This window comes from Anguilla rostrata, chromosome 11, assembly GCF_018555375.3.
Source record: "Anguilla rostrata isolate EN2019 chromosome 11, ASM1855537v3, whole genome shotgun sequence".
Classification (NCBI taxonomy): domain Eukaryota; kingdom Metazoa; phylum Chordata; class Actinopteri; order Anguilliformes; family Anguillidae; genus Anguilla; species Anguilla rostrata.
In genome coordinates this window covers 13,823,808-13,845,014 of record NC_057943.1, presented here as the reverse complement: position 1 = coordinate 13,845,014, position 21,207 = coordinate 13,823,808, and the positions used below count along the sequence as shown (strand labels likewise).

General features: G+C 42.6%; 2 protein-coding genes across 4 annotated transcripts; both read left to right on the top strand.

The window, feature by feature from the left end:
* Window positions 1-42: 42 nt before the first annotated feature.
* On the top strand, window positions 43-17,998 carry cables2b (Cdk5 and Abl enzyme substrate 2b). Its single transcript, XM_064298063.1, has 9 exons — window positions 43-1,135; window positions 5,754-5,846; window positions 7,959-8,036; window positions 9,787-9,889; window positions 10,433-10,583; window positions 11,486-11,583; window positions 12,922-13,028; window positions 13,817-14,021; window positions 14,650-17,998. The coding sequence occupies exons 1-9, from the start codon at window positions 561-563 to the stop codon at window positions 14,788-14,790; spliced, it is 1,551 nt and encodes a 516-aa protein (XP_064154133.1). The 5' UTR covers window positions 43-560; the 3' UTR covers window positions 14,791-17,998.
* Window positions 17,999-18,416: 418 nt separating this feature from the next.
* rps21 (ribosomal protein S21) lies at window positions 18,417-20,945 on the top strand. 3 transcript variants are annotated; one of them, XM_064298065.1, is made up of 6 exons: window positions 18,417-18,554; window positions 19,032-19,112; window positions 19,572-19,635; window positions 19,879-19,950; window positions 20,372-20,427; window positions 20,864-20,945. In XM_064298065.1, exons 2-6 carry the CDS (start codon window positions 19,063-19,065, stop codon window positions 20,871-20,873), a joined length of 252 nt encoding a protein of 83 aa, XP_064154135.1. In that variant the 5' UTR covers window positions 18,417-18,554; window positions 19,032-19,062; the 3' UTR covers window positions 20,874-20,945. The 3 variants fall into 3 exon arrangements, with proteins under 3 accessions (XP_064154135.1, XP_064154134.1, XP_064154136.1); XM_064298064.1 differs by having other exon boundaries at window positions 18,454-18,608; XM_064298066.1 differs by having other exon boundaries at window positions 18,548-18,662.
* Window positions 20,946-21,207: the final 262 nt, after the last annotated feature.

Below are 21,207 nucleotides of genomic sequence, written 5' to 3'. Positions count from 1 at the left end.
AGATTGAAACCAAAAGAGCAAAGTAAACATTACTTAGTTTACTCAGATCAAAATACTGTAAACTTACGAAATTGCTTCTTTTTTTAAAAAATAATAACGGCTCCTGGAGATTTTAGGGGATGAGTTATCAGCTAAATTCGGCATATGAAATACGGGTTTGGCTCAGTTTATGATAAATCCTCATATTTTTCCACTGTATAAAATATGCCTAAATTAAAAAAAACACGTCTTGCTTCTTGGCCCTATGGTATAAGAACAACATATAACTGAGTACAACATTACTTCAGTGTATTAATATTCATGATAAACAGAGTTTAGCTGAAATTTGCATCTCCTGATTTGCATACATTCACATCTGGCTGCAGTTCTGTCATTGAATACCAAGCAACTTCAATTCTGCATGAAACTGTATATGGTATGCATGGTTTTCTCAGATGTAGTATTGTTTTTATGACACCCAGCAACGAATCAGCTCTATCCAAATGCCATTCATTTACATAATCATTCAGTGGGAGCCAATTAAATTCTAGTGGGCGTGGATAGGTCCTCACGCCGGGTTGATGTTTTCAATTTGTATTTGTTTTCTTCATTTGAGAATGGCGACTGCTGCGTGCGGTACGCACGACACTTTAGGCATTGATGCAGCCAAACCGAATAAAGAGCACTTGCGGAAAAGTAAAGACTCACGCAGGAGACAGGCAGCTCTCTTGTTCCTCAATAACATTTCCCTTGACGGACGGCCCATATTCCAACTAAGCAATGGGACCAACAGCCACGCAGACGATGAGTTTCAAGGCGTCAACGCCGGTGAGACAGCGGCCAGGCTGTCCACAGCTAGCAGCTATGGAACGGTCACCCATCTGTCACCCTCTGTGAGCGGGGGCATAACCACTCCTATCCCAAGGATCGGGGTTATCAACGTCCCACCTATTCTTGTCCTACCAACAGACTCAGGGTTCAATGATGTTGGTAATAATGACACATTTTTGGAGAGGGGAAGGGTCGGTTCTTTCTGTTCCCAGGGAAACCTGCTTTCCCCCACTGGACACCAGACTCCATTTGGAGCAAGGAAATCGCCGACACTGCTGTCAGTAGACAGTTGCAACTCGATGACTTTGGATTCTCGACAGAGCAGGCAAGTCTCGCACTGCAATACATTTATAGTCATTCAAGTTGTTTTGCAAATAGCTGCCTGCTATACTAGCAAATACGTGGCTAGTTGACAAGTCCAGTGACCATCTTACTGTGTAAACATCGCAATGGCATGATTCAGTGAGTTAGTTAACGTTAGCTTGCCAGATGTTTGTTTCTGTCATCGAGCTGTCAATTCAGATCTATAACGCGGTTTGACCTGCCCTATTTTGTTGAAGCAGCACGTCAGTTGTCGTTTTGTGATGTTAGCTAGCTAGTTATCTCTTTGTTTGCTAGCTAACTCACGGTCCCTCTGTTCTCTAGTTGTAATAGTAATAGTGCAGCTAGCTAGCCTCTTTTAGCTTGCCAACGCTTACCAAAGTGTAATGTTACTTCCGAAAATTTGCTATAACTAAGAGTTAGCTAGTGTCAGGCTACTGAACTGTTTGGTAGAACAGGCACACTTAAAGCTATCCTTAAATCAGTGTTCAAATAATATTTAGCGACACTAAAATATCGTTTGCTCCTGTCCTTAATCCAGGAACATCTGCAATCATCTAGCTAGAAATTTCATTTAAAACTGGAAGGAAGCCTTACTGTAACTTACAGTACACGAGAAATAGTTATCAGAGCAAATCTATTTGTTTTATTATTGATGAACACTCACACCCTTTGCAAGTTTCAGTGCGCCCACTCCTTTTGTCAATACAGCCATAAGAGCCTGTGTTAAGGGGACTAAATTGCACTCATTTGTCAGTTTGAGTTTGCATGTCTGCACTGAATGAAACAGAAGAATGGTGTAAAAGAGAGTACTTCCTTAAGTATATAAACCCGGGATGTATTTTTATTAAGTGTTACGATATGCCTAGAGTTGACTTAAACTTTCATTTCAGGAGTTTCATTAAAAAAAATTTTTTTTTTTAAATATTAAAGCAATAAAAAATGCATTTTTCCCTCGTCATCCACTTAAAGGATTTGTCAGCATCAGCACTATTTTTTTTGTCTCTTAGGTTTTCTGCATAATTTTTGGTGTTTTAAAATAATCAAATATCTATCTGCAGATAAGTGTACTTTTATATGTTTTCGTATTTTAGTTAACTTAAGCAAAAAGTTAATTAAACATGTTTTCCCTAGGACAAATCTCCTTTGCTGCTATTAATCTTACGCAGCTCATCTCAGTACACGAGAGTATAGTTGCCTGTCTTCACCAATCCTCACTGGAAGGCAAGCACTCTTTTACAACATCTAGTGCAGATCTAAACAACGGCATTTTAGTGAAGCCTTTTAGGCTAGTTTCTTTAAGGGGAAAGTTTGACACAGAGAAGACCCCCATATTCTGGAGGCACTTGATAAATCTAGTCTATCCCTGTTTATGCTGGCACAGTATGCCAATGAGACCAGCTATTTGTCAGTCAGCTCCAGTTAGTAGTGTGTTTCTAGTTACTTTTAAACCCACCAGCAGCAAAACTTTTGAGATAAAAATCTCCTGGGCACATAAAGATCTCTTGGGCACATATTTGGGGGTTTAGTCACCATGTGTTGATTGATGGAAAATTTCATAGTCCTTGTGGAAAGGTACATTATCTGTCTCCCACTCACACACTGGTCCCTTTTCTGATACTCACTCTCTCTCCCTGCTTTGCTTAAGCTAAATCTTTCCTAGTGCAATGCAAGAATCAGCATGCAAAAAGTTACGTAAATTCAGTTGGCCGACTGCTGCTTTGTTTTAGCATATTTATTCAGTTCCAGGTCCACCACAAATTCCAGCCCCCAGAAAAAAATTTGAATACAAATATTGCAAACAAAAGTATCTATGACAATCCATTGTGTTAAGTTCAGAATTCCGGAATGCTGACTTAAATTCAAGTGTCTTCTTGACCCCTATTTACATTGTGACAATGTAACACTCTGCAATAAAAATACAACTTAACAAGCTCTTGGTTTTTTGGAGATTGGTGTTCTTTTTTTAAGCAAAATGCAAGCAAAAACTCTGCATCCAATTAGGCTACACGGTGAGAAACTTTGCAGAAAATTTGCATATGTTAGGCTAATGTTTGTTATTCAGAATTTGGTGCTTCATTGTGGCTTTTTTATTCTGTTTTTTTTCCCATCTTGGCATTCACAGAATGTACGGAATAAAAATATTTAGATGTAAAATGATGTAAAATATAGGTATCTGGAGAGAAAGTGAGAGCTTTCAGAAATAGAAAAAATGAGCAGGCTATTTAAAGTGTGGCAAGGTTCTGACCATTAGGCTATTTTGAGGAAGGAAAGAAGCCATCATTCTGTCTGCCCACATTTTCTGGATAAATGATGATAAACATGAACTGAAAAAAAACCCATTTCTCCCTTTGTCCAAAAATGGACATTTCTAGAAGGGGACAGTTATGCATAAAATTCCAAGGAAGGCTTTCTGGAATGTGATGGAGCCCAGAGAGCTATACCAGGGTTGTAGCGCATTCTATGAGCTATAAGGTCCTATGGCTAATTCTTTAAGGTTAAACAGCTTTTCTTACATCGCCTAACAGTGAGAGTGAGAGAGTTTTGTGTATTGTCAATAAATGCATTGCTTCGCTTCAAATGAGAACCATTAAAAATAACTGCTCCACCCTCTTGCGTGGCAAGGTTCTGACCATTAGGCTATTTTGAGGAAGGAAAGAAGCCATCATTCTGTCTGCCCACATTTTCTGGATAAATGATGATAAACATGAACTGAAAAAAACCCCATTTCTCCCTTTGTCCAAAAATGGACATTTCTAGAAGGGGACAGTTATGCATAAAATTCCAAGGAAGGCTTTCTGGAATGTGATGGAGCCCAGAGAGCTATACCAGGGTTGTAGCGCATTCTATGAGCTATAAGGTCCTATGGCTAATTCTTTAAGGTTAAACAGCTTTTCTTACATCGCCTAACAGTGAGAGTGAGAGAGTTTTGTGTATTGTCAATAAATGCATTGCTTTGCTTCAAATGAGAACCATTAAAAATAACTGCTCCACCCTCTTGCTGTTTCTAATTGTAGAGAATTGTACTCTAGAAAATAGCTGCAAAACACAACACAAAGGTTGCTATACCACCAACACCACAGTTGTGATCTCACCCTGTAAGCTTGTTTTTGAAATTCTCATTTACAGCAAATGTCAAAGCAGATCTGACGGTCTCTCTATCAGACCAGGGAAATAAAAATCTGTTCTGAATAAAAATAGAGTAATCTAAACTGTAGTACCCCAGTACTTTTATTGCGTTGCACAAAATTTCGGTTTGTGTGTGTGTGTGCGGAGGGACACTTGTGTAGCAGGTTTGTGTCCCACACACTTCCAAGCTGTAGGTATTTGCCAGGCACATGTTGCTGAGGCCATCATATTGGGACAGTTACCACAGCCTTTTACACAACAGAGGCCAAGCTTGGTATGATGTCCAACTGACAGTGAATGGGTGTTCTGTCTGATCCGATGCTTCACAAAGTTGTCCTTTCAAAATGCCACCAAAGGAAGCCATGCCTTTACCTGACTGTTTCAATTAGGATAGTTCTAAATTTAACTGGCCTCAGCCCCAGAGATGAACTGGAAACGGTCGCTAAGCATGCGGTCAAATGAACCGAACACATAATGTATCATGCTTCAGATGGCCCTGCGTCGCAGGTGTGCTTGCCCTTGATTTGTTGTGAACTGTCGGTGATGAGTCAGTACATGTCAGCAGTAACCATACCCCCGCCCTCTGGACTCTGTTCTGCCAGCACTGTCCGTGTGACCCTGCTGGGTCTGTCGTAGATAAGCATAGGTGTTTTTCAATGTCATCTTATCAGATCTTGTGTGCTGCAGGTGGAGGTGTGTAAACCTGCCCCACAGCCAGAATCTGAAGCAGACTAACAGTAATCATTGTTTTCCTTCTCATTCTCGTTTGAGCCATTATTATGCGGGCTGCACCATCATAGCATGGAGCTTAAATGCCGTTGGCCTAAGCTGCATTACTGGGACCTGTTCTATGAATGCGGGCCTTTCTTGTGTGTTCTAGCCTTACGAAATCTGCGTGTTAAGAACGAAAGTGCTGTGGGCTACTTAAGCAAACTGCACTCATGTTGCACATAGTCTGAGCTGCAAAAGGATGGAAATGGAGATGAGGAGGCAGCTTCATTTCTCCTTACAACTGATGTGCTGCATGTTACAGGACAGACAGGGCTGTAAATTGGATCCCAGAGTGTGTCCCTGTGGAAATCGTTAGAGTGGCCATTTTTATATAACGCATCATTGAATGAGTGAGTGAATGAATGATCAAGTTAATTCCCGGCCCATGACTTGCCAACACACAGACCCGTCCGGTTAGCTCCCTAAGGAATATTATTCTCTTTGTTGTTTGGAATTTTCTGTTTGGGGGTGGGAGAGCTCTACCAAGATGGCACATCTTTCTAGAGACAGTTACAGTTGGCTTATGGCACACAGGTAAAACGCACTGCTAAATGGAGCAATATATCAGGGCTGTTTTTGTCGTTCTAACTGTCACCTTGAAATATAAATACATTGGTCGGTTGGCACCATGTGGTACTGCAGCTCACCGTGTACAGGCAGGATCAGTCTGCCCGTCGCCTCGTTTTTCATCGCCCCGTACCCCCGTTTGTGTTCTGAGACAGGTCACGCAACTCATCGGGCTCCCCCAGGCCCCGGCCGGTGAAGAAGGTCCACTTCATCAAGAACATGAGGCAGTATGACACCCGCGGCAGCAGGTGAGGCCCGCTCTGTCTCCATCGCCACCATGAACCACAGTTAACCCCAGTTAACCCCGGCTCTTAGCCTGGCCATCTCCAAGCTCCCACCCACTTAAGAGAACTGCCCCACACAGCTCTCACTGAATCTGTTTGGAGGTTCTTTGCCCCGTCTTCATTGCATTGTGCTTCACATGGACTGTAGTGACACCTCTGAAGTTACGACCCTAAAATCACAGTTACCAGTCCATGCAAGGTTGTATATCTCACCAAAAACCAGAACAGTTACAGTCTTCTCGCTGCTGGTTGACCCAAAGGTTTAGCGCTACTGTTCTGTGAAGTGCTTTAGCAAACAGACTGAGGGCTCGTATGTGCAGTGCCCCAATCCAAGCCACAAAAACAGCACCTGAAGTACTGAAGCACTCAGTAAGGGTTATTTCATTAACACCAGACCGATGAAGTGTCAGTATCCACTGCGTCTGTATTTGGGAAAGCCTGATCTGATTTATGCTGTGTATTTTTGTTTTAAATCAAACGTGAATTCACAGCAGTTAATTTCTTTATAGCCCTGTTTATTTCCACCGCTCAGCTTCATAGGCAGTTCTAGATGCTACACAATCACTATGGGACTCTGCTGTGCAGTGATCCAGTTTGTCTGCTGAAAATCAGTCGCTGATCCCGTGTTTTCCTCTCTAAAGAAGCCGTTTGCGGCGCTGTGCATTTAACGGACCGGCCGCCAAGGTCTTAGGGAGGCGGTCAAGTCGCTAACGCTCATCGGCAAAGAGGCAGAAAGGAGCGGGCGACAGATGACGCGTGCTGCAGGTGTCCCTTCTCACCCCGTGTTCCCGTGACGCTTTTGGACGCGGGTGGAAATTTCGCGGCGTCCCTTCGCGGAAGCGGCTTCGCGGGAAGCGGCGCTGAAATAGCCCGGGCAGGCTGTCGTAACGGACGGTATGGCGAGCGGGAGCCCGTGCCAGGGGGGTTATTCGCGAAGGGCACGCCGGCCCAGCTGGCGCACGTGCGCGCGCGGCAGACTCTCAGAGAAGTTACGGGCACGGCGTCGGGCGCTGCCAGCGTGCGTCGCCCGTTTAACTGGCTCGTGCGGCTCCTGTGGGGCGCTGGCGTTACGGCGCGGGGAATTCAATCAGCCTGTGACACACAGCTCAGACCCAGCCTGCCTCACATCAAAGTGTGAGATGAGATTCCTCTCACAGGGGGAGGACGTGAATGAAATATCAACCTCTCTCTCTCTGCTCTTTACACACGAACGGCTTCAGCGTCCACCCATCTGCTGGACTTGGCTTCATTCCTCGCCCCCCCCCAATCGGTTTTTTCAAATCGCAGTACTTTGTATGGACGGCCCCACCCCGCAGCAGAACGGGTGTGGGGGAGAGGAGGAGGGCGAGATGTGAATTGGGAAGGGGCCATGTGCTGTCGCACAAGCATTTTCTCATCAGCCGTAGTTTTTGTTTTCTTCCTGCGAGTTTCCCAAGGTTTTTTTTTCCCTGAAGCTTAATGCTTTTGGGAATTGCACATATTGCTGTTAGACGGAATAAACACTGTGAGAAAGGAGCGGAAGCAGAAAGTCAATGTTGCATTGATTTGTTCTGGTGACTGGTGACAGGCCTGTATGCAGTTCCTGTGGAAATGATCGGCACAGAATGTAGTCTGTTTTTGGTCTATTTTCCCTGCTTCCAATTCTATAGACTATTCTGAAGGCTAAAAGTATCAAACTCTTATCTCTTCATAATGCTCCCTTGTCATGACTATTCTGATACATTGCGTGTTCAGGTTTTAGCCTATAGAGCACGATGACCGATACTGCAAGACCAGCCTTCACTGTGTGTGTGTGTGTTTGTTTATGTATGTGAGTGTATGCGCGTGTGTGAGTGTGTGTGTGTGTGCGTGTGTGTGTGCGGGTGTGTGTGTGTGTGTGTGTGTGTGTGTGTGTGTGTGCGTGAGTGTGTGTGTGTGTGTGTCTGTTTATGTTTGTGTGTGCATGTGTGTGCGTGTGTGTCTGTATGCACATGAGCTTATGTTTTTTGTAATCCCTGCACTTGACTCCTAGAACGCTACTATACTGGTATGGCATCAGACTGACTGCTGTTTGTGTTGCTCTGTTCTGTGTTGCAGAATCGTACTGATATGTGCCAAAGGATCTCTGTGTGCTGCTTTCTCAGTGCTGCCGTATGGGGAGGGCTTTTACATCAGGTACAGAACGGCTCACACCTGCTCCACACTGAGCAGCTTCACTTCATATTACCGTCTCCCCTGCTCCTAAGTCAACAAAACGAGAGAAATGCTTTTCTTTCTTTTTTTCCCATATTATGCTTCTCATGGGGGGGGCGGGGGGGGGGCAGTTGTTGTAATTGCAAAGGTCAGATATTTCCCGTCCCATTTCCTGGTTATTTCTCGGGCTGCATTCCAGCTGTTTCCCCTGGGTATTCCCAATTCCCAGATTCTGTCCAAACCCAAATGTACAGTAAACAGCAGCCCCCCCCTGCCCCCAATCCTCTTAATTACAGTAGCCTACCCCGGACTTGTTTTCTTCAGATAAAAATAAGCACGGCGCGCTTACAAAACGCAGCATGTACGTGCAGTTTAGAAGGGTTCCGGTGTTTACACAGTAGGGCGGGGCTTTATGGGGGGGTGAATGGGTGGGTGGGGGGGTGCAGGAAAGCTGAAAGTTTCCCACGTGTGGCTCCAGCTATTGTGTCGCACAGCGCCTGTGACCCTGGCTACTGACCAGACTCATCTCGACTGCTACAGCCTTCAGTCTGCGCAAGAAAAATAATAATAATAATAAAGAGGAAATTGCATTGCGCGTTAATGCAAGTAGCCCTGGAGGAAATAAGGAGATTTCCCTGGTTCTGGACTAAATCACGCTGAGAGCAGGGGACTGTACGGAGGAGGGCACTGCAGCCAATCAGGTCAATCCCAAAGCCATCTGTCACCACAAAGCCTCTTTGCCTGCAGTTATTGTGACAGGACAGATGTCACTCAGAGGTCCAAGAAAGGACTAATGAGCAAACTGCTATAAACCTCTGTGTAGCCTTATCTGAATGTCCAGTACTGTATTTGTGGACATTTTATTAGCATTTCAGCTATAAGCGTATATCTTGGCGTCAGCTCCTTGGTGCAGGCTCAGATTTCAGTGCAGTAGTCTCTTTCTGTCAGTTGCATTGAAAGATGTTTTAGACACATACAGACATTTCTGATGACCTGCAGGCCTTACAGTCATGGGTACTGGGCCATTCTGAGGTTCATAGTTTAAAGCAAGAAAATACACAAGCTTGCTCCAAAGCGAAAAACGTTATTTCAGGAAAACTTTCTTGGAAAATCGAAAGCAACATAGACTAAAAACATGCACTAAAACTGAAATAATATTTAAGAACTCTAGAAAGTGGCCAACACTTCACTATTTGTGTAATGTTTGCGAGTCTTGTAAACTGACTGTTGAGAGTTTGCATCTCTTGTTGTTGACCAAGAGCAGCTGCGCTGTAACCCTTGAGCAAGGTGCATGACTAGGTTACGTGCAGTGAATGTCCAGCAGTAGAAACACAGATGTAAATAAACCATGCAAATGAGGCAAGATGTGCTCTGAGAATAAGTCATCCTATTTTTGCATTTCCCCTGATACGTCCTTAATCTTCCTCCATTACTGGCTCTCTAGTGGTGAAGGGCAATTATGTTTGTGAAATTTTTTAAACACATCTTTCTTTATTTTCCCTGACCCTTCCCCCCCCCTTTCTTTTTGGCTTGATCTCTCTCTCTCTCTCTCTCTCTCTCCCCCCACCCCCATCTCTCTATCTCTCTCCCTGCCCCATCTCTCTCTCCCCCCCCTTTCTATCTCCCCTCCCCATCTCTCTCTCTCTCTCTACCCTCCCCTATCTCTCTCTCTCTCTTTCTTTCTCTCTCCCCTCCCCCATCTCTCTCTTTCTGTCTCTCTCTCTCGCTCTAGTGAACCAAAGCTGGAGACTCACAGACACAGGCGCTCCTCTGGGGCCACTGCGCTGGAGATGCTGCCTGGGCTGGAGGATGTGGAGCTGGGGGCTTACGGCAGGGTGAGGTGGTCCGTTTGGACGCTCGGAAAGGCAGCCACAGCTTACGCAAAGGAAAAATACGAATCATTTCAGGATGGCCCCCATCATCTGGGAGTTTATATAAAACACAATTGTAACGGTCCTGGGTAAAGTTACGCAGCATTTTGCACGGCTTCCATTGCACATAGAAGCTTTGGATTGCATCCGTGCTGCAGTCTAACTAGCTGATGTACAATATCCGGTTATTTGAGTATCTGATTTTTGTAGTTAGTAAGGACTTCTCAGATCAAATTGTCAGACATGTAGGAGGAAGGAGAGATGTGGGCGTGTCACTCTAGCCCCTCCCTTCTATAGTGTATTTTGTACACATAAAGCTGACTGGCCTCCATGCTCACTGTATACTGCTCCCCTATTTTGGGGGACAGAGGTTTGACCTAAGCTCTGTTTTGTTTATGCTGGCTCAAAAATAGGTTTCAAAAACGTCCCACTGATTTTCGACTACATGTTCTTGATTTTTGATTTATTAAATTGATCTGACTTCCCGACCTGTTTGGCATCTCTCAGACGGTGTCCTACGCCAGGTTCCTCTACCCCACCAACGCCCTGGTGAGACAGAAGCCCATGGACATCGCCATTCAGGTGCCCCTCTCTCGTGGCAGCATCTCCAGGAGCTACGCCCCTTCAAGGCTGAACAGCACCGTAGGCCTCGACCTGGGTGAGCTCACGCAAACTGTGCCTGCAGTTTACAGTCCTGAGTGGGTGAAGGCACTGTGAAAGCTGTAGCAGCAGTTTACAGTCCTGAGTGGATGGAGGCACTGTGAAAGCTGCACCAGCAGTTTACAGTCCTGAGTGGGTGGAGGCACTGTGAACGCTATGACAAACAGTTTGAGGCTTCACTTTATTATTCATGTGGTTGGCTGTCCTGTGGCGTTCCAAATTTAGGTCGTTTTAGGTGAATATATTATTGGGGGAGGTCATTCTGCCTAGAACCTGCTTTGTCCCATTAGACGGCTCACTGGATTCAGACTGGGAGGGAGCTCAAGGTTGCTCCTAAGGCAGGATATTCTGGGCTTGTGGTGAATGATGTGTGAAAGGACACTCAGACCTGCAGGAACAGCTGAACACAAAGACATTGAAGAGCATTGTGATTTTACCCACTTAAGCTCGTGCAAAGCTTGTTCATAGAGCATGCTCTAACTCTGGCCCTCACAGTCAGTGATTGTGTCCCATGCAGTTTGTGATGCACATAGCCAGTGCCCAGCCCCCCCCCCCCCCAAAGCAAGGCTTCACTGTTATCTGTGGTCACTCTGACTTGAGCCAGATTGCAGTGACACAGACAGGCAATGACACGCCATGCTCACGTCAGTCTGAAACCCACAGACCCTGTGGCTCCGCCCTGTTTCCCGCGCCAGGGAGCTTGTTTTCTGTACTCTGAGCGCATGGTGAGAAACAGGAAATGAAACCCCACCAGCTGGCATGATTGATCAGAGGAGAACCGTTCTAATCGCCTGACTGCAGATGTTCACTGTCGCCACAACCTTTCACCCCGCTAATTCTCTATGTCCTTGTCCTCATCCCTGTTCAGCATCCTCTCAAATTAAATTGTCCACTCTCCAGGTATGGATGACCTGCCAGACTACGACCCCAATCTGCTGAGTGACCCCCAGTGGCCCTGCGGCAAGCACAAGAGGGTCCTGATCTTTTCCTCCTACATGGTGAGGGAGATTCCAGACGCCTTGTCCCGTGGGCTGATCATGCCCTGATCATGCTTAACCCTCCATAGTCCTCCATCATCATCACTGTCCAAGTGTAATTACACATCATGGTGGTGCATAGGAGAATAACCTGTCAAACTGAAATATGTCACGCTAGCAAAACAGATGAAGGTGTTTTCATATGTGATCAAAATATCCATTACTTTCAAGATTTTTACTTAACATCTTTTCGGTTTTCCTGCTCTGTGGATTGGTTCAATTGTTTTTCCCCGAGCACAAAATTCAGCATGTACAGTACAAGTTATGCAAAAGGTCCCAATTTCTACTTGTTAGTCAATGTCAAAATGACAATAGAGGTTCTTGAATAACCTACAGACATTGAGGCAGTTACGTCACATCATAAGTGCCGCATTTAGCCACCACCCAGACTTATCCCTCTGCTGATGGAATCAAAAGCCAGGCTATTTATTTTCCTCCTATCCTCTCCTCTCCTCTCCTCTCTTATCCTCTCCTCTGCTCTATTCTTCTCTCCTCTCTTCTCACGGAATACTTCAAAGGACCTCGGTGTGCTCTGTCATTGAGACGCTGCCCGCCTGGAAAAGAGGCTCAGTGACAAAGCATCCCTAATGCCACCTCACTCACACTAAATATAAACATAGAGCCCATCGACCTACATGCGTCCAGTGCTCCCGCACCGAGCTAGCAGTGCAGATTACAGACCAGCTCATTTCATTACAGAGCACAGGGTGCCACCATACTATGGGAGAGCTATTTATGTACATTATTTCCTTATCTCCATTTGCTGAACTGGTTTTTGGCGAAAGGCATTTACCCTGTGGTCTCAGTGTAATCCATGCTTAATTGCAAGTTCTTATTATATGCAGGGTCTTTTTGACCACTCAAACACAATGGACATCTTTTCTTTCTAAATTTGGATCGAAGCTTTTCTCCAGTGCACTTCTGCCCGAATGTAGATTACACAGAGCAATTTGTCCTGCACAGAAAATCCAAGATGGTATGTCATATCCATTTTTTTAAAGATGGATTCATTAACAGTACTTATTTAGACAATTTTATGTTAGCGTCCCCCAGTTTTTTCTTTTGTTTTTCTGAATTTGTCCCCCAGTAATTGCGATAGTTGCTGCGGACGTGCTTATGTTTATAACTAAAATGTTACATATTACTCGCTACAATATGCCCCCACATGGGTCAGCACTTCAAGTTAAATAACGCAAATAAAGTGCGATTCAGTTTTTTCTCTCTCTAAGCAGGTTTTGACTTAGCAGAGGAGAACCCAATATGCCCTTGAAACCCGTTTACTGTGGTTCTGTTTTCCAGACGACTGTGATTGAGTATGTGAAGCCTTCGGACCTGAAGAAGGACATGAACGAGGCATTCAAGGAAAAGTTCCCGCACATCAAGCTGACACTGAGCAAGATCAGAAGGTATAATAAATGCACAGATCTCAGTTATTGCAGTTTCCTGTGTCAGTAAAGTCCGATCCAGCAGGCTGTGTTTGTCACAATGTAGGAGCAGGTAAAAACCTTCAGCCTGTCTGTTCGTATTTTTGTCCATCTCTACTTCTTCATTTGGCTGTCAGTGTGCCTAAACTCTCATCATCCTAATTTCCTCACCTGTCTGTCTCTATCTGAAGGTTGCATCTTTCACTCTTTCCCCTCTCAACCGCTCTCTCTGTCTGTCCACCTCTATGTAAAGTCTGTCTAAGTCTTAATTTTCAAATAAAATATCTTTCTTCCTGCCATCCAGGCATGTTGCGTGTGTATTCATGCGAATTCAGTGTCTCCTTCTGTCACTCACTCACTCACTGTTCCAATTTGCCAGTGTGGAAACTGCCTGTCTTGTGCTGGTAGACAGCCTGCTTGTCTGTGTCTCAGCACTGCATGCCTCTATTTGTGTGAAAGTACATATGCACACCCTGTGTGGCTTTTGGTCTGTATGTACGCATCTTTTTCCATCTCCGTCTTTTTCTGTCCACTTGTATGTAACGTCTGTCTGTCATAGGACTGCACATCCCTCTGTCTTTTCGTCTGAATGTCTGTGTGCATATAGCATTTAAACTGTGTGTCTGTCTGTGTGCATATAGCATTTAAACTGTGTGTCTGTCTGTGTGCATATAGCATTTAAACTGTGTGTCTGTCTGTGTGCATATAGCATTTAAACTGTGTGTCTGTCTGTGTGCATATAGCATTTAAACTGTGTGTCTGTCACTCAGCCTGAAGAGGGAGATACGGGTGGTCAGCGAGGAGTGTGGCCTACAGCCGGTCACCGTGGCGATGGCCTTTGTGTACTTTGAGAAGCTGGTGCTGCAGGGGCGGCTAAACAAGCAAAACCGAAAGCTGGTGTCAGCAGCCTGTGTGCTGCTGGCTGCCAAGATCAGCAGTGACATGAAGAAGCAGGAGGTCAAAGTGCTCATCGACGTGAGTGTCACTTTCTTTCAGTCACAACTGAATAGGCTTCGTGTTTTTATTTATCATTATTTATGTTTCTTAGTATTATTTACCCGGCTCTAATTATTATTATTGTTCTGCATGTGGTGGCACGTACAGTAGTAACAGTAAAAATATAAACATTAGTACATCTAATGTCCATGGTTTATTTTTCCTTTGTCTTATTGAAATGCCAAAGAAGCCAGAAGCTAGTGCAAGTGTTACTTTCACGCCCTGTAACCTCCTATAAAATAACTCCAGGTTTACAGTGTGCTATGGAAGGGAGAGCAGATGTTGGAAATATATTGGGGTCATTATCTATATCGGAAAGGAGTTGACCCTTGCAAAATGAATTAGTTATCTATGTGTGATCGAGCTACTTGTGTATGTGGAAGCTATCCCCTCTTTCTCTAGAACACCATTTCTCAAGGGGATGAAGCTTTTATCATTTTAAAATGTTCTGACTTTGTTTTCCATCGCTCTCCATTTTTTGCTTGCCACTTTTTGGTTTTTACTGTTTTTTCTTTTCCCTAATGTATTGCGCTTTTTATGATTCTTTTCTCATGTTATTTTTATCTGTCTCTCTTCTTTTGTTTCTTGCGTCTCCCTCTGAGTGCAGAAATTGGAGGAGCGTTTCCGCGTCAACCGCAGGGAGCTAATCCCATTCGAGTTCACCATCCTGGTCGCCCTGGAGATGGCGCTGTACCTCCCGGAGAGCAAAGTCATGCCTCATTACCGGCAGCTGGTGCAGCAGCCCTGACTGTGGACTTCAGCATGGCCTGAATATCGGCAAAAACACGTATAAGCACACGACAAGCAACCAACACGGCCAGCAGCGAGCCAAACCAAGCAGGGGGGATTCTTCACAGTGAGAGGATGAAGGGATGAAGACGAGGAGGAGGAGGAGGAGGAGTGAGGGAACAAATCCCAGTGCAGCTCACTTGGACCCTACGAGGTCAGCAGTTGGCACATAGTGAAGTGTGATGTCACCATATGAATTCTTTTATTTTAAGAATGAAATATGATTATTTTTGTTTGTTTTTCTGTTACCAGAGTGTCTCCTTCCAATCTGTGTTTAAGCAGTAAGATAATATGTATCACAATCATAGTTATAGCTGACGAAGCATATCCTTCGGGATGCTGAGCAGACGCAGCTGTGTGTTTTAGTCTTATATAACCGCGTGCTAGGCTATAGCTTATGCAAAAGAGTCTGATCCTGTGGCCACCCCTGGATGGCCTGGTTTTCCCAATGTAAAAGCACAATGATGCTCTCTAAAGTCCAGCCGGGTTATCATATGGGCATCATGTCTGGTGCTGGTTCTAGGTCTTCCCTGTCCTCCAAAAACATGTAGCAATGTGGTTTTACATTATCAGTAGCTTTTTTATTGTGATCTGGCTCCCTTTCTGAATTCAAAGATTCAGCTCTCCTACGATTGTTCTCCAAGATCTTCCTTCTCTACATGTTCTGTAATAACAAAAGATTCAAGAGGGAAGTGTCCCAGATTCCAATGTGTATGAATGTGGAGTATTAATTCACATTTCGTCAAAAATATTTCACTTTTTTTTTGGTTATTTGTATTTGTAGTTTATTTAGACAAAGAAGGGATGCACAATAACCAACACCTTTTTGCACTATCCATGCAATATTATTTCATAGACAGTCTTTTTTTGTTTGTTTTTTGGGTTTTTGGCTTCCTTTGTATATTATTTTTATTTTATTTTTTGGTCATATATTCAAACTTCTCTGTTATGTGTTATAAATTATAGTTATAGAACAGTAAGTAAGTAAGTTTAAGTGCACTGATGTTAAAAAATGATAAGTATTCTTTTATCAATTGCAAGCTTAACTGTTATTTTATATGATATGTTTGCTCTTCCAAATCTTGCTGGGAGGTATTATAGCATTAAGATGTTCTTCCTGGCAAACATAATACTCTATATTAGAGATTTCATTATGAAGCACATTAATAGTGCTGTTGCATTATCATTTTCACCTGTCCCCGGTTTTTATTGTATTGTCAGTGCTTCATTATGAAGCATGTTAACGGTGTTGTAATGATTTCCACGCATCTGCAGTTTTTATAGTATTGTCAGTAAATGTGTGCCACTGTCTTCTCCTTTGACGCAAATTTTTATGCATTTCCTTTTGGGATTATGTTTAAATAAGCACAGCCTAGTGAACCTTTACAATGATGAGAGGTTTATTGTTATTTGTTTATATATATATATATATATATATATATATATAATAGAATTTGGAGAAAAGGGATTAGACACTGAATCTGTATTTTTGTGTGTGTATGTATGAATGTGTGCATGTGTGTGTGTGTGTGTGTGTGTGTATAATCATTGTGTGCATTTCCCCTCCAAATATACTTTTAATCTTATAATCTAGAATCACGTTCGGTCACTTGCACTTTATTTACAGTGAGGCTGGTACATCATAGTGTCACAGTGTATGTATATACGGAAGATAAACAACTTGGTGTCCTGTGGGTTAATTCAATCCCTGCCTGTTACATTGCTGTTTGAAAAGTAATGTTGAAAAGCATTGCATTATATTTTGTACTATTGATACATATGCCACCTTGTGGTTAGAATTGCAATAACCATGTAAATGCATTCATAGGACAAATCTTGTATTTGTCGTCAAATATATTTTGTTTTCTCAGGAACTATTTACGAGTAATACAGATTTATATTTTCACTATATTTTTCCCTTTTTTCATTTTAATATGTATTATCTGTGTTTATTCATAGTGAAACTGTTCTTTGTGAATTGTAATTTGAGTGGTGCTGTAACCCTAAACAGGACGTATTGTTCTATAACTACCTAATAGAAACTTCCACAATCAATGAGGGGGCTTGTTTTGTAGCATGCTTTCTTTTCACTGAAATCTGCATAGATGCATAATTTTTCTTAAAGATGTCTGAACAGGACAATCATTACATGTTTTAACCTTTCTCAGTCTTCCTCAGTCAGTGGTGGTTAGGTTTCTTTCTTAACTGCTTAGATTTCTTGTCAACTGCAGAGTCTAAAAGGCTGAGAACATGTATCAGTGGACTTGGCTGGGGATTGAATTGCATGCTGGGAAGGCCCTTACTAGATCTCCTTGAATTATGAGAGCATTTGAAAGCAATAGGAAAGAAAAGTATACTGACATAACTCATGATAGGGAATTTTGTATGATGCCCTAAAATGGAGACTGAGAGATGTTTCGTATTGATTTTTACAAAGTGCCTGAAAAAGAAGCACTGATTTGTGTGTTCCGAATTAGCAATTGAATCAGGTCGCAGTGCCAATTCTCTGTAATTTGTGTTGCTTTATTTATGGTATTGGTTGAGAACTGATTTGGCAGGAAATACAATATTTTACTGTTTGCATTGTTATGTAACTTTCGTTTGACCAAAGCTTTGACACCCCAGCACTTGTTGTGCTTCCTATGGCAGTGATTAAATAGAGGGTAAATATGATTGATCCTGCTAGGTGACACCCCAGCATGGCTTAAATCCTTGTCAATACCCCCCCCCCCCCCCTCGGTATTATATTGACAGTTCTGCCTCAGCGCTAGGTTACTTTCAGTATAGTCTGACAAATGTTAGGTATTGAAGTGGTGTAGCGATGCTGCTCTTCTACAAAATGCACAGGTGAGAAATATATTGTCTTTCTTAAATTAAGAAGGCTTAAGAAGAGTAGTTGATACTGTTATTTCAAAAAGGGGTTTCCCATGTATTTCATTTGCAATTGTATTATCACAAGCACCATTTCACTATCCTATGTGCAACTTAGGAGTGTCTTATCCTCATGTATCTTAGGGGTCCCATTAATTATGTCCTGAATGGTGCATAATGTATTTATAATTATGACTTCTTATATTGTATTTGTGTGAATAAACTCATTTTAAATAGTTTTTTTTTTTTCCATCACCAAGGAGAAGCATTGAAATATATTTTTTCTTCTGACTGTACTAGTCTTGTGACTTGTTTTGTGGTCACAGAAAACATAAACACCACATGGAAATTTTACACTCCACAAAAAATAATAATAATAAGCAACAAGAGTGCTGTATCAAATGCTGTTTTAGTGAACACTCTCTTACACACATACACATGTTAAATATGCACATTTTAATAAATGCTTTCCCTAGACTTCTGGACAAAAACAACCATTGTTTCTCAAACTGCTGAACATAATGAAATTTATGATCACAAAAAAATTGACCGATGAGGTTTTGTTAGGTAGTTAAATTACCTTGGGTTTCTACATTGAATTCAATGGGCAGTTAGCGCTTTTGCCATGCGCAGTAGAGCTGGTTCCAGTTACTTCCTTGGCTTCACCGCCTGGACCCTCCTACCCTCTCCAGTTCTAATGATCGCTCCTTACGTCAGACCACTGAACTGTTCATTGGGTCAGACAGCGAAAACACTGCCCAATTTACACCGGAACTAGTTTATCTGTAGCCAATTGATATCGTTTCCTGGTTGAAGAACAGCTTTCTTGTCCGTGTCAGCCAAATTGGAAAAGTGAGCTCAACCAACATTTTACGGAAAAGACCTTAGTATAAAGTTATTGTCTGGGTTTGTAACTCTTTTCAAACTAGTTCATGCATTGTTAGTTGGGAAATGCGTAAAGTACGTATTTCCAGCCCGATGTAGGTGGCTTTCTGAAGCGGCTTTGTAGGGACATGTGGGATACTCAAACATCAAACATTCATTGTAACGTTGATGGCCAGTTCTAGAAACATTTTAACGAGGCATCTAGTGCCACTAGTGTTGTGGTTCTAGTTGTTGGTTTATCTTGTAACAAATGTAACTATAAGCATATTCGATGTGCTGTTCCTAACTTTGTTTTTAACACTGGCGTGATTGGGGAAATGGGGATGTAAATGAAGTATTCCAAAACTGCACTGACAAATTTCTCCTCTTCGGTTATATTACTAAACCAAATGGGTTTATTGCTTATTGGTATTAAGTGGTTTTTTTATTTCATTATTTGTTTAGGGCCACCGAAAGTTTACGTCAACAAATCAAAATGCATAACGATGCCGGTGAATTCGTGGACTTGTACGTCCCTCGCAAATGGTAAGTGCACATTTCTATTTAGCTAGCTTTCCAGGAGGTTCTGTTTTGATTTTGTACTCCATATTTTTTTTGGTGTTCCACTGAACCGTGGAGTTAGGCCGCATGTATAAACTGGGCGATTTGTTTTCTAGCCAGCTGCACTGCTGATGCACGGTGCCGAATGGCGAGCTAGTGTATATCAGTAGGCCTAGCAGTCAACTATAAAAGCTATGACAGCGAAAGTACAATCCGGGCCTATCTGTTCAAACTGGCAGACAGCAGGGAATATCTTTTTGGAAATAGCTTTTCTCTGTCAGTAAATGTGGAAATATACCCTCTGCTTTTTATAACAATGCTTGCTATTGTTCGTAGCAGACTGTCTAAAGAATTGTTGATGCATTACAGGTGGCCTCCCATATTATTGTTTTAAATTATCTTTGTTATTCAATAAGTGTTAATAGCCAATAATCTGTGTTTCAGTTCCGCAAGCAACAGAATTATTGATGCGAAAGACCATGCATCCATCCAGATCAACATAGCTGAAGTGAGTTGCCATTTTATTACTTATTATTTGTTGATATCAGAGAAGGAGCAAATGTTTTGATCGTGTCAACAGGACAGATGTCAGTAGACAGCATAACTGATGGTGGTAGTTGTCATCAACCATGTTCATTTATATGTTGGCAGTTTAATGACCATAAGTGTGTGATGGCTACATCTCCAGTATTATGTGTTGTATTGTAACTCGCAGTCCTATGTCAAAGTCAAATTGTTGGGCTATTGCTAGGTTGACAAGGTAACGGGTCGGTTCAATGGCCAGTTCAAGACGTATGCAATCTGTGGCCCCATCCGAAGAATGGTAAGTTCAGCTCTTCCCTTGACAGACATTGTCTGCAGTTGTCTGCCTGTTAGCCCACAGAGCTGTTACACGTGTCCATAAATGCATCAGCAGGCTATTGATGTTTCTTCTGTGAATGGGGAGTTATTAGCAGACTTAGGCTGTTCACAAGTGGCTGCAGTTTTGATCTCTTTATTCTCTGAAGCCTTAATAAAAAGTGTGTGTGGTGTCCAATCTGCTGGAGAGTCGGAGTAGTTTCTTCCATGCCTGCTGGTGGAGTGAGCACATGCACCTGGGTTGTTTTATTAAATTGGCCCAAATAGGAATCTAGGAAGATCGCATTGCTTCATTTTACATACGAAGTTGCTTAAACCGATTATTCTGCAACTGATCAGGGCTGGGAATGAGTGAAGTGTGCAGCAGTATTTTATTTTGTCCACAGGGTGAAGCTGATGACTCTCTCGTGAGGCTGGCAAAGAACGACAACATCGTGTCAAAGTAAGAGTCATTACATTACAGGCATTTAGCAGATGCTCTTATCCAGAGCGACTTACACAACTTTTTTTTTTTTACATAGCAATGAGTCAATGGCCATCGGGAGGAATGTGGGTGGGGGGGGGGGGTACTCACATTGCACTGTATTACTGGCATCAAGGTGACTTTACAATTTACATTTGTATAAGCGTCCATTTGTACAGCTGGGTGTATACTGAAGCAATTCAGGTTAAGTACATTGCTCAAGCATACTGTGGCTGTGCCTTACCAGGGAATTTAACCAGGATATCTAAGCTTTACTGTCCTCAGTCTTGATGGTTTTTTCTTTAAGTTTGCAATCAATTTACAGTAGGAATATTTACTGCCAATGTGTAATAACTTGATGATAATGCCCGATATTTGGGTAACCCATTAAACCTTTCCACCTGTTCTCTTTTAGGAATTTCTAATTTGGAGGATGCCATTCTGGAGATTTTTTGTAAAATAAAGTGTATTATAAATAAAATTTTGCACAGCAGGTACTTTGTGGGTTTCGGTTGCAGTTTAATGTTCTTTTCAACTTGTTTCTTCACAAGCAGACTGAGCCTTCATCCTTATCCACAGCAATTTAGTACTTTAACTTGTTTTTACAGTTGCATTGTTTTTAGTTGAGAGGTTTAGGTTAAGCTTTTGCTCAAGACTATGGCAGCAATGTCCCACAAGATTGGATTGTGTAATTGGTTTCAATAAAATGTATATTCAATTTAGCACTGATTGTGGATAATGTACTGTGAGAATAATTCA

Coding starts and splice junctions, on each gene's coding strand:
- rps21 (XM_064298065.1), top strand. CDS start 19,063: ATGCATAACGATGCCGGTGAATTCGTGGACTTGTACGTCCCTCGCAAA. Junction 19,113..19,571: donor TTGTACGTCCCTCGCAAATG/GTAAGTGCACAT, acceptor TCTGTGTTTCAG/TTCCGCAAGCAACAGAATTA. Junction 19,951..20,371: donor GTGGCCCCATCCGAAGAATG/GTAAGTTCAGCT, acceptor TTTTGTCCACAG/GGTGAAGCTGATGACTCTCT.
- cables2b (XM_064298063.1), top strand. CDS start 561: ATGTTTTCAATTTGTATTTGTTTTCTTCATTTGAGAATGGCGACTGCT. Junction 1,136..5,753: donor TTGGATTCTCGACAGAGCAG/GCAAGTCTCGCA, acceptor GTTCTGAGACAG/GTCACGCAACTCATCGGGCT. Junction 11,584..12,921: donor TGATCTTTTCCTCCTACATG/GTGAGGGAGATT, acceptor TCTGTTTTCCAG/ACGACTGTGATTGAGTATGT.